This window comes from Dromiciops gliroides, chromosome 3 (assembly GCF_019393635.1).
Source record: "Dromiciops gliroides isolate mDroGli1 chromosome 3, mDroGli1.pri, whole genome shotgun sequence".
NCBI lineage: Eukaryota > Metazoa > Chordata > Mammalia > Microbiotheria > Microbiotheriidae > Dromiciops > Dromiciops gliroides.
The window spans coordinates 485,610,579-485,624,077 of NC_057863.1; the positions used below are offsets into that span (position 1 = coordinate 485,610,579).

Below are 13,499 nucleotides of genomic sequence, written 5' to 3' on the forward strand. Positions count from 1 at the left end.
AGAGAGGGGATGGGTGGGTGTCAGAGGGATCAGAACAAGATATTATTTTAACATGCTGGCAAAGGGGTCCATGACACAAAATAAAGGTTAAGAACCCCTGCCTTAGGAAGATTACTTTAGCAGCTTTAGAGAGGAGGGTTTGGAAGAGGGAAGGCTGAAGGGATAGGGACAAGTTAGTAGGTTAGTAGTTCAGGAAAGATATGGGGACTGAATACAGATGGGGGACATGTGAATTGGAGAGAAAGAGTTGAAAGGGCAAGATATTTTGGAGGCACAAAGAATTGTCCTGGAAATGGTCTGGATTTGTGGGTTGGGTTCCCCCCCCCCATTTCTCCCTTAACACCCTGAGGCACTGAGGCAGTATGGTAGTGCTGGATTTGATATTCAAGAGAGATGTAGGTTTGGGGGCATATACCAATATTATCACAGGATTTCTGTGAGGATGGAATGAAATCATGTAGGTGAGACAATGTTAAAAAACGTGCTTTGTAAATATTAGTGCACTATATAAATAAATGTCAACTATTACCATTGGCACATAGTAGGTATTTTGTAAATCTCTGATTTACTTTTATGTTTTATGCAACAATAATTTTGGAGCTAGAAAGGGACTTAGAGATCATCTGTTCTAAGCCCTCATTTTACAGATGAGGAAACTAAGGACCAGACATATTATGTTAAATTAAATTTCTGACAAGTGATCATTTGAAAGTCCCTAGGGAAGGGGAATTCATTGACTCCCGAGACAGCTCAGATTTTGTAGATAATTCTAATTGTGGGAAAGCATTTCCTCACATTTAGGCAGAATTTACCTTTTGGCAAACTTCATCCATTGTTCCTGTTTCTATTCACTGGAGCCAATCAGAAAAAGTCAAATCCCTCTTCCTTGAGAATGGCTATTATTTCTACCTCAAGTCATATTTTCTCCAGGTCAGCCAGCCCTTTATAGCATGGTATATGATCCATATTAGAAAATAGCTGATAATAAATTACTAATTCAAATTTTATACACATATAATTACTTTGCTGAACTTATAACTCTTTTGAAATTTATAGTTACATTATCTATTTTCTAATTATACAACCATATTTTAGATATATGTCAGGGAAGAAAAACTAATCTCTTGCTGATAATGTTAAAATATATGCAACAAAAATGACATGTTAAATTCCACAGCTCTAAAGTGATGTATACCCTTCTATTATCTTTAAAGAATAAACATGCTACAGGTTTTAGAAATTGTACATAAAGGCATCATGGTATGGTGGATAAAGAGCCATCCTTGGAATTAGGAATACCTGGGTTCAAGTCCTACCTTTGAGACATACTGTTTGTATCACCCTGGGCAAGTCCCTTAACCTCTCAGTATTTGAGGCAACTCCCTCTAATCTGTAGAAAATGCTCCAGCAAACACTAGTAAAAGGAAATTCCTCAGTTTGGAATTTCCTATTTCAAAGAAAGCACAAGCCCAGTCCCTACCTTTATCTCTGTTCCTATAGTAGTCATGAGAGATTTTCTCTTAAGTGTTTACCTAATGCCAGATCTCTAACACTGGTTTGAAGGCATTCCTGATATGTTTTTTGCATGTATGCAAATATGTCCAGATCTCTTCCTAGTCTTGACCTCATTCTCAAGTTCCAGATATCTTTACCTGAATTTCTTACCAGCTCCACAAGTCCCCAAAGAAGATGATTTACCATCTTTCTGCCCCTGTGTCCCCAAGTTTGTTTCTCATTATTCACCATTTCACTCACTGGTTCCACCATTCATACTGTCTCCCATGTTCATGACCTTGGAGTTATCTTAGATTCTTCTTTTGTCCTTTGACACTTATTAACCAGAGATAATGTCTTCCCATGTTTCTTTAAAACCATCTCCATCATCATTTCTTACAGAAAAATAACATTCCATAATATTCACATCCCATAATTTGTTCAGCCCCAATTGATGGGCACCCCCACCCCCTTAGTTTTCAGTTCTTTATTACTGCAAAGAACTGATATATTTTTGTACATATGGGTCCTTTCCTGTGTTATCTCTTACACCCATTTTATACTTTCTATCACCATCCTCACCACCCTGACACAGACCTTATTAATGGACATTCCAAGTTTACCAGTTATATAGAATAAATGTAATGAGAGAGAATCATTGAAATCTGTGACACCTTCATGACATATACTCTGTGGTTGCATCCTTCATATAACCAGCATAGGATTGTGTGTGTGTGTGGGAATAACTGCTTTTTCCCTTAAACCACACTTGAAATTCCCTCCATCTTAGGTTCGCTCTTACTTCATCTTTTCACTAGGTTTCCCACCCTTCTGAGCTTCATTTTTCAGCACGCAGAGAAGTGTTAAGCTATGTGGCTCAACTTCTTCCTTGAATTTCATAGAACCCAAAGTGTTTCATTAAGAAAGGAAAATAGTTCAGACTGTTTATTATTTTTATTATAAAAAAGTTTATAAATTCACACACATATATGTGTAAGTATATGCGGAATACATATAGATAATTAATAAAAAAATTAATAAATTAATAAAAAAGTAGTAAGCTTCAAAGTAGGTTGGGAGAGAGGGCACTTGTAGTTGGGTAGATTAGAGAAGACTTCATGAAAATCATTGTACTTGAGCTTCATATTGAAGAAAAATAAGAAATCTATGCAATTAAGATGGGGAGGGGGGCAGTTAGGTGGCACAGTGGATAGAACACCGGCCCTGGAGTCAGGAGTACCTGAGTTCAAATCTGGGCTCAGACACTAAACACACACTTGCTAGCTGTGTGACCCTGGGCAAGTCACTTAACCCCAATTGCCTCACTAAAAAAATTAAAAAAAAAAAAGATGGGGAGGGAGAACATTTTAGGCATCTCAGATGACCAATCAAAAAGACATGGAGATGAGATTTAATGTCATGTGAGGGACAGAGAGAAGACCAACTTGGATGGATCACAGAGTACAGGTTGAGATGTAACCAATATTAAGGCTGGTAAGATATCTTATAAAGAGCTTTAAAATCTAAAATAGGTTTATCTTATGGCTGTAAAAGCTACAGATAAGTTTATTTATTGTTTTAAAGGAAATAGGGAACCATAAGAATTTACTGAGTAAGAGAGTAACATAGTCAGATCTGTTCTTAAAGAAAAACATTTTGCAATGAAGAAGCTTTTATAATAATCAAGGCAAGTGGTGATGAGGGCCTGAACTAAGGTGGTACCTGTGTAAGTAGATAGAAGGAATCAGATGAAGTTATGTTGTGGAGTTAGAAATGATGCAATTTTTCAATTTATTGGCTATGTGAGGCAACAGAGAGTAGGGCATTGAGGATAATGTCCCTCCATTCCAGAGACCTTCTAGCAGACCTGAATGGCGACTTATTAGGGATGCTGTGGAGGATTCCTGTTCAGGTGTGGCTTGGGCTAGATAACCTCTGAGGACCTTTCCATTCTGAGATTCTGTGCGGCAGGGTCAGAAAAAATTTAAAAGGGTTTGGAACAACATCAGAAATAAATCTAAAGTATAATATGGTTTAAAAACAATATTGAATTATTTATATTTTTGGAAGATACCAGATAAATTGATTACTAGATCAGGTCCAGATATTATTCCCTTTGATTGACAATCATTATAAAACTTCCTGATTGGGGCAGCTAGATGGCACAGTAGATAGAGCACCGGCCCTGGACTCAAGAGGACCTGAGTTCAAATCCAGCTTCAGACACTTGACACTTACTAGCTGTGTGACCCTGGGCAAGTCACTTAACCCCAAATGCCGCCCCCAACACATACACAAAGAAAAAAAAGAAAACTTCTGGGTACAATGGGCTCTTCACAGTAAATTATAAAACTCAAAACAGTAGAGTCACTTTGAATATTAAAAAGTCGACATAGTATTTTAAATTTCATAAAAAGAACAGTGCATCACCACACGTATTTCCCTAGTTTCCAAAAAAACCCCAACAGCCAAAAAACTCTTTAATTCTGATTTTAAAATTGTCAGTGCTGAAACAAACTGCCAACAAATTGCTTGTCTGTGTTATTGGTACAGGTCTAGCTTGTTGTATTTATGTAGCTTTTGTGAGAGTAAAAATACAGAGATAAGCTTTACTAATTGCTTACTTTCTCCTCCACCAATATTTATTTTGCTGGGATTTTTTTTCTTCTGCTGTCCCCTTTCTTCAACTAATGACCCCTGATGGTTTCCTTTATTCTTGAGCTATAGTGTCTTGGAAATTGTTATTCAAAAGTATTCATTCCATTAGTTCTGTATAAATAACCTTGAGCTCTTTAAGAGAGCAGCAGGTAAGGAATATTGTTTAAGTTCAAATGTTCATTATATATATATAAATATATATTTAAATAGTAATATAAATATCCAAATAATATATATTCAAATATTCATTATATATATATATATATATATTAATTGTCATGATTAAACACAAAACTTACCAACTTTTAATCTGCCTGTGACCTCTCCTTCGGAATTTCGAGCATTGACAGTCACATTTTGTGTAGATTGTAGAAGTAGAGATGAATCCTAAAACAAAGGTTTACAGAATTAATAAAACTGATGGAATTTTAAATTATGACAGAGTGATTTATATACAGAAATCTCTCCATATCCACATTCCTGAAACCTGCTTATATAGCTTTTGGAAAAACAGAAGTGGAAGAAAGGTTAAGATGAATGAACTGCTTCTTCAAAAATGATAATAATCCTATAGGTCTGTGATATCTATGAGGGTTTGCTACTTACAATGTGCCTGGAATGGTTGTAGGATACAGATTAATACCAAATGCAAGCAAATTTTGGTGATGCCTTCTTTTCCTTCCAGAGGAGTCTAAAGGTCAGATTTACATTTTTAATGACTGTTCTTGATTATTTTGAAAACTGAAAGTACTTTTTCTGTAAAACCTCAGTTCCTTTCCTAGAAACTGTGAATGTTTCAAAATGCAAAGTTTGTATTTAATTTTTTCCCCCAAAGTTTGTGTTTGACACAGTTTTGTATGTGTGTGTGTGTGTGTGTGTGTGTGTGTGTGTGTATGTGTAAGGGGGACTGGGGTGATTTCTGGTTTAGAAATTCACATTGGAATGGGCCCTGAAGTAGCTGTATGAGCCCTAAAGTATTTCTAGAATGTGACATTTCAATCTTGACGGCTCATTTTTATGATGGCTCACTTGCTTATATGTATCAACAATCAAATGGATTTTTTTTTTAGGTTTGGGTTATTAAAGTCAGGCAGTACTGTAACTCTTCTAGAAGAAAGTCACATATTTGCCTAGGGGCCCATCATATCTGGTATTTTTATTCTAGAGGGGAACAGGTAGCAACCTGCTACCCTTGAAAAATCCACCTATTGGTCTGGCTTTATGAAAAATGTGCTTATGGAGATTTTTCTAATTTTATAATGGCCTATATAGAGCAAATGATTATATACGCCTGATGACAAAATCTCAGAATCTTATAATACCATCAGAATGGAATATATCTAACTAGGTACATAGTATTTTGATAATAAAGTTAGTGATGTGATCAGAATTAGAATCATTTAGAGTTAGAAGGGACCCTTTGTGGCAATCTAGTCCAACCTGTACCTGAACAAGAATGTTCCCTACCACATTCTGAACAAGTATTCATCTATCCTTCACTTAAAGACCTTAGGTGGGCTAAAATAGAATCAACCAATCAATCAACAAGCATTTATTAAGTGCCTACTATGTGCTAGACAGTGAGAATAAGATAAATAGTTCTGGAATGAGAGGATCTTGGTTTAAACCCCACTTCTGGGACTTATTATTTGTGTGTCTTTGGATAAGTCATCTAACCTCTGAGGGCTTCAGTTTTCTCAAATGTAAAATGAAGGAATTAACTTGATGACCTTTCAGGTCTATTCTAGCTATAATCTTATGGTGCCAAGAACAAAAATAAAGTAGATCCTGTTTTCAAGAAATTTACATTCTATCATGGGACACAACACACATATACAAGTAAATATAAAATATATAAATAGACAAAGTAATTTTGGGGTGGGGGAAATATTAGCTAGGAGATTGGGAAAGACTTTAGGGAAGAGTTGACACTATAGTTGAGCTTTGAATGAAACTAGAGATTCATTCAGAAGCAGAGGAATTACACTCCATGGTGGAGACAGAAAAAAAAAACACAGGACAAAAGCAGAAAGATAAGGAATAGAATGTCATATTTGAGAAATAGCAAATAGGCTGGTATAGATGCAATACATAGTTCCTAAGAGTGTGTAATAAACCTGGAAAGCTATATGGGACCTAAATAGTGAAGTCCTTTAAAAGGCAAAAAGAAGACAGTAGTTCTATTTAAATGATAGTGGTAGGGACTGTCCTTCATTCTGTTTAATATTTCTTACCATGGCTTCTCTCGACATTGGACTCTACTGAATCCTCTCTGACTGATCCTTCTCAGGTCCCATCATAGGCTTTGTATTCTCTTCCTCAGTTCTCCATGCACCTGTAAACATGTGTTCACCAAGCCTTGGTCCTTGGTTCTTTTATATTCTTACTATATTTCTACCTTGTTGTGATTCTAATTCACTCTCATGACTTTGATTATTTCTATTAGAATGATTTCCTGAAAAATATTTTAAGCCCCAACACTTTCCCAGAGCTCCAGTCTTATATTTCCACCCATCTTCTATATGTTTCTATCTCTGGCACCTAAAACTCAGCATATAACAAACTGAACTCAGCATATTTTCCTGAGAATTGTCCTTTCCACTAACCTCTATTTTTGTTGCTTCTGTGTAACCCACAATGTTCAATATGTTGTTACTTTCTGTAGTTTCTACCTTTATAATAGTTCTCAGTTCTATACCTTTTTTTATACTACCACCACAACCTCTCTTGTTTAGGTTATCACCATTAACTGCAATTTTAAGAGCCTCCTAACTGGTTTCCTCTTACACCAATCTCTTCTCTTTCTAATTTATCCATGTTCTCCTCTTTTCAGTCAATTCCTCCACTGAGAAACTGTCAGTGGCTCACTGCTGCCTATCGAAGATTCAATTCTGTCATCAGACATTCAAGACCTCAATAGTTTGGTGCAGACCTACTTTTCTAGCTATAAGATCAAATTGTTTTACTTCACATAATCTAGTTAAATTCTACTCATCCTACTTTATTCTTGTCCCAACCTTTCCAACTTCCTTGTCCTTTCTTATGCTATTCTCTAGCCTGATCCCTCAAAGATTAGGTGAGAGGCCATTATCCTTGAGGAAGCATACCATGATCTCTGCCTCTTTACAGGATTCCTCCCTCTTGAAGCTTCACATAATATTTTGGAACTTTCCTTTAATCGTATAACATTTTCCCTTGGATCGATCACAACTTTGGGTACATGCCTTATAAGATTCTTCTATCAGATTCCACATAGACTCTGAGGGAAGGGGATATGTCATATTCTCAGCATTTAGTCCTATGATTTAAACACAATAAGAGCTTATTAAATGTTTACTGACTTTATATATACTAGGAGTACTATGGGCAGAGTGATCAGTGAGACATGTATTGGCATACTTTTGTTATAAATGTGCTTTTCTCATAAACCAGAATTATTTATTGGAATAGTTAATGGAGATATAAGAATCTAGTATAATAAAATTTATTAAAACAGTTAAAAAGAAACATTAAACAAGACACATTTTAATAATGCTTACAGTATACAAGGAATCATGGGGATACTGTTGGTCCTAGTCAGGAGACATTGCACCCATCTCTATAAACTACTAGTTGTGTGACTTTGTGTGTCATTTACCCTCTTAGGTCTAGCTTCCTCATCTATAAATGAGAAGGTTGGAATAGGTACTCTCCACATTGCTTTCTATCCCCAGCTTCCTATGATTTTTTAGAATAAAGTAACTTTAACTATTATTAATCACTACTTAATATAATTTTCCCCCAGGGTTTAATAATAATACTTCCTGAGTCCATGATTTCATTTATATTCCACTTGCATACATTGTAATTATTATTTAACTTGATAGAAAGAGGTGAAACATTTTTAAGAGCTTACTATATGCTAGGCACTGGTGCTATACCCAGGGAACACAAATACAAGCAAAAATTGAAAAAAAAAAAAAAAAAGAAACTCCCTTACCTACATAAAAAAAGGTGCTGGAAGGCAGAGGGTGGGAGAAGGCAGAAGCAGACATGAATGGACTGAGAACCTCCTTCAATGGTGATTCTGAACAGTTTGCCAATCAGAGGTAGGGGCTGTAGGGGCCGAGGTGTCTCCAGGGCAAGAAGGTGCCTGGATGGTTTTTGCAGGTTATTGTGGCCAAATAATGCATTACTCTGTGACCAACCATATAGTGAACACCTTCAAACTTTACAGTCTTGGTCCCAGGACTTAAGAAACAAATTCTCCCCTGGCCTATACTCAAAGCCTGTTTAACTTGTTAAAATCTGTTAAAGCTTTGTGCTCAACTTTTGTAGTTTTTGAAGACTCAGAGCCACCTCCCAACCACATGAAGGAGTTGAACCTCAGTAGAAGAATAGGAAAAGAAAGAAAACCCTGCATATTTACAAAATACTTTAAGCTTTAAAATATTTACTTGGTGCACTTTACTTTTTTTAGTACCTTCAAACTTCTGAAGTGCTTTATGTACATTAGCTATTGTGAGCCACAAAAGAAGCCTGTAAGATAGTTATGAGCTACAGACATTATTCCCATTTTGCAGATGATAAAAATTAAGATCTAAGAGATTCAGAAAGGTTGAATCATCTCTGGGTACACAGATAGTAAGAGTGAGAGGTAAATGTGGAATAATTTTGGGGAGGCACCATAGAGGACTGTGGCGGACAATGATGAAAAGGAATACATAGGAGAAAACTTATACAAAGGCACAAAGATATGACTCAGAATTTTGTTTGTGGAGGACAGCAATAAAGACAGTTTGGCTGGAATACACCTAAATGTGAAAACTGTCTGGAAAGATAAACTGATAAGAAAGGCTTTAAATATTCCCAGAAGGAATTTGTATTTTATCCTAGGTGGAATAGGGAGTCAATGAAGATTGTTTAAAGGGGAGTGACATTTTCATATCTGTGCTTTAGGAAAGCAAATTTGACACCTCTGTGGAGGAGAGATTGTTGAGGAAGAAAGTGGAAGCAAAGAGTACTAATTTGGGAGCCATTACTATAGTGAAGTTGAAAGGTCATGAGACTATGACCTCAGTGAGTAGTCAGTGAATGGAGAGAAGAGGATGGTTGTTGGGGAAGCAGAAAAAAAAAAGACTCTGTAACCAATTGAGTGAAGAAAGTGAAGAGTCCAGGAAGACTCAGGTTTTGAATAAAGGTGATGAAGTATGGAGCTTCCCTCTTCAAACATAGGTAAGTCTGGAAGAAGGATGGGTTCTGTGAGAAAAAGAATTAATTCTATTTTGGATATGCTGAATAGACAGTATGTGGACATGGTTTCTGTAATTTACGTGAGAGACTAGGGTGTGACAATTTACTGCCATATTGATTCATTCAGAATCCTTGGGATTCTAATTTGTAAATGACCTCACCCTAGACACTTGGGGCAGTGAAGTGATCCAGTGGATAGAGCACTGGACCTAGAGTCAGGAAGACCTGAGTTCAAATCCAGTCTTAGATACTTACTAGCTGTGTGGCCCTGAGCAAGTAAATCATTTAACCCTGTTTGACTCAGTTTCCTCATTTGTAAAAGTAGCTGGAGAAAGAAATGGCAAACTATTCCAATATCTTTGCCAAGAAAACCCCAAATGGGGCCACAGAGTCAGAGACAACTGAACAACAAGAAAAACAAAACCCTAGACCAAAGCACCTTTTCCCTCTTCATTACTTACTTTTCCTTCATATCGATCCGTCAGTACTTTCCCTATCCAATGCTACCCTTCCTTTCTATTTTTTGTCCTGTGTAAATTTCATTCCATTTCTTTTTTCTTTCATTTCATTTTCTTTCTTTCTTTTTTTTTTAACAAATTGCCTTTTGTATATTTATCTATCTCTGAATACAATGTATATTCTTATTACAATGTTAACTATTTAAGGGCTAGAGATGCTTATTTTTATATTTGTATATCCAGAGCCTAGCACAGTGCCTGGCACATAACAGGCATTTAATAAATGCTTATTAACTGATCAATATGTATATTTGGGAATCTTGTGCAATAGGTTGATAATTGAATCATAGCATCTTTTGATAAAGCAACAAAATAAGAGTGTGTATATATATATGTATGTGTATAGTTGTACATGTATAACTATACACATACATGTATATATGTTAGGTAGTGGGACATTGATGATATTTCAGCAAATAAGACTAAGAGGGAGAATTAGCAGACAATAACATCGCAAAAACCCAGGAAAGAATTTTCTAGCAGGAGAGGGAAGTCAACAGCATCAAAAGTCCAGAGTTCAAGAAAGATGAAAATGAGGAAAAGGTCACTGAATTTAGTAATTAAGAGATCATTGTTTACCTTAGAGAAAGCAGTTTCAGTTGAGTGATAAGATAGAAAGTCATAATGGAATGGAGAAGTGAGAGAAAGGAGAGGAAGTGAAGACAAAAGGCTTGATCTATGTTCTTCTAGATCATACTGTTAGCATTCATCTCCCTGTGTGTTTTATCTCCCTAACTCAATGATAAGCTTCTACATCCTTGTATCTGAAACTGCCCCTAGCAAAGTGCCCTCTATAAGTATTCCATATTCAGGGAACAGTGGAGGAAAGAAAGGAAGAAGAAATGAAAGTAAGGGTTCTGCTAAAGCGGGGCTAATTGCTCTTCAACAAAATGCTTCCATTTCCTTTCTTTTAGGGGTCTGGAGTTACAAATGCAAGCTATGCCAAAATACAAATTTTGAAGTCACATTTAAGTAAAACATAAGATTTTAAACAGATTATAAAGTGATTTATTCATAAATGATTTCCCCCAAGTTTTAAAGTACTGTTTGACTTTATAAATAAGGATTTGACCTGCTGATATTTGCAGACAGTGTAAAGTTTGTTCCTTTGAATATGCAGTAACCATAGTGATTCTTGGGCAGTGTTAGACCAATTCTTTTGCATAATATTCATTTGATATGTAAAATACTTCCTGGTACTGCTTATTTTTTATAGGAACATATTTTGTCTTTCCAATTTGACTGTAAGCTTTTTAAGGGGAAGTTTTTCATCTCCTATATCTATAAATTCACTATGAGAGTATACACACTTAATACTTGATTTCTGCCTTACCTTTTTTCAATCAAGGATCTTTGTCAAGAAAAAACATTTTTGAACACATACCCCTTAATTTATGCATACTTACAAATTTACATACATATACTACCATGCTGTTAATTATATACATTTTAGAACTCATATAAAAATAGAAGTTAAAAAGGATGAAATAAAGATGAAATTATATTTGATCCTCAAGTCAACAGGGAGCTACTGGAATTTACTGAAGGGGATTAACATGGTCAGGCTCACACTTTAGGAAAATCATTTTGCCAGTTGTATGGAAAATGGATTGAAGAGGGGAGAGACTTGAAACCAGAAGATCACACTTAAGACACTATTTCAATTTTAAGTAATAAGGGCTTGAAAGAAGGTAGGGGCTATATGAGTAGAGAGAATGAGGCAGTTGTGAGAGTTGGAGAAGTAGAAGTGCTAAGATTTAGGAAGTAATTATTCAATCAATTGGATATGTGTGGTGAGAGAGATTGAGGAGTCAAAGATGACACTGAAGTTATGGATCTGGGTGACTGGAGGATGATGGTTCTCTCAAAAGAAATAGGGAAGTTCAGGGAAGAATAAGGTTTGTGGAAATGACAATGGAATGAGAATGATGATGCAAGTCCCAATCCATTCATGCCTATACCTCACTTTGTCCAGCCCAAAATTAAAATGAAGGAGGGACATGAAGCTCTTACTACTGGTCACTGCTCTGGGGCACAGAGTCTGCTCTTCTAGGCATGCCTGCAGGAGCCATAAGATGATTTAGGAAAAGAGGGCTACAGGGAGTATAGAATATTCCCAAAGGATCTGTTGTTGTAGTTGTCCAGGCATGGGTCTTATACTGGACTCAGAAGAAGGGAGGTTGGGAGCTTACATGGAGGGAAAGAAAGGGCAGCATGGGATATGTTGGGCAGTAAGGGTTGGTGCAGTGGCTTTAAAGACAAATCCCATAACTGGCTATCATGGGGAGGTTGGTTGATCATGAGCCTCTTAAGGTCAGGACATTGGCATTGGGTCACAGAGCCCCCCTGTCTCCTACTTTGGCAATGCTTGCCCTAGATTGCTCAGCAATCTTCTCTACATTCCTGACAAACTGGATTATTCTGCTCCTATGAAATATACATGGCTCTATACATATCTTTACTTCCACAATCTTAGAGCCATCTTTGCCCCTGAGAGAAGCTGCTGAGTTGAAGAGAATGAACCAGGACACCATGAAGTTTCTAAACAGTTGAAGAATTGGCCTCCAAAGACCTTAATAACTCGACCCTTTCCACTCTTCCAATTTTTCATATACCTTATTCTCTTCCACATTTCTGTTTCTGTGACACTGGACTCCTTGCTATTTCTCACACTAGATGCTTCCTCTTCTGACTGTTTTTGCCAGCTAGTCCCTTGTGCCTGCAATGCTCTTCCTTCTCATCTCCATCTCCTAGATTCCCTAATCTCAGTTAAAGTCCCACCTTCTACAAGAAACACCAATCTACCTTAATCTTACTGAATCCCTCTGAGACTACCTCCAATTTACCCTGAATATATCTTGTTTGTACATAGGTGTTTGCATACTGTCTCACCCATTAGACTGTGAGGTACTTGAGAGCAGGGGCTGAGTCTTCCTTTTCTTTCTACCCCCAGCACTTAGCGTAGTGCCCAGAACATAGTAAGTGCTTAATGAATGCTAGCTAACTGATTGGGTGACTATTGCTGAGGCAATGGCAGAGGGGTGGTGGTGGTGCTAGGAGTTGAAAGTGTAGCCAAGGAAGAAGGCAGTATGCCCAGGACAAGTCTGCTACTGTCCCCAGGGGAGTAAGTGTTAAATATGCAGCCCTGATGCAAATTTCCAGCTCCTTTGCCCCAGTTGCAACATGAAATGATGTCTTTCCCTATCATTCCCTATCTTTAAAGCCTACGTTATCGAGTACTTGAAACCTTCCCTGATATTCCCATTTGGTAAAGACCTTTTAGACTTTGTTTTGCAATGTTCTAATGCTCTTATCATATAATAATTTGTTATAGCCATTATATGTGTTATAGTTACTTGTCTTTTCCCCCTGTAAGACTTCATAAGGGCAGGGACCCTGTATTATTTTATAGATCTTTCATTTCACCTAGCACCGAGCACAGAATTTTTCAAAGAGAAGTTTTTTAATAAGTGTTGAAATAATGAAAAGATGGATAGCCATGGAAATGACTGATTTGTGAGTGGCTAAGAACAAAAGAAGTTAGCTTTTAAGTACTGCTCTTTTGCTTTCTTCCAAAGTCTGCAATAACTCTTGAAT

At 36.7% G+C, this 13,499-nt stretch overlaps 1 protein-coding gene across 4 annotated transcripts in view; it reads right to left on the reverse strand.

Moving 5' to 3' along the window:
• The window catches only part of SGCG (sarcoglycan gamma), a 331,776-nt gene that overhangs the window by 114,225 nt on the left and 204,052 nt on the right, over positions 1 to 13,499 (reverse strand). For all 4 annotated transcript variants that reach the window (XM_043991638.1, XM_043991637.1, XM_043991639.1 and 1 more), the window contains exon 4: positions 4,452 to 4,539. In XM_043991638.1, coding sequence (XP_043847573.1) covers positions 4,452 to 4,539 — 88 coding nt within the window. The remainder of the gene's footprint in view (positions 1 to 4,451; positions 4,540 to 13,499) is intronic.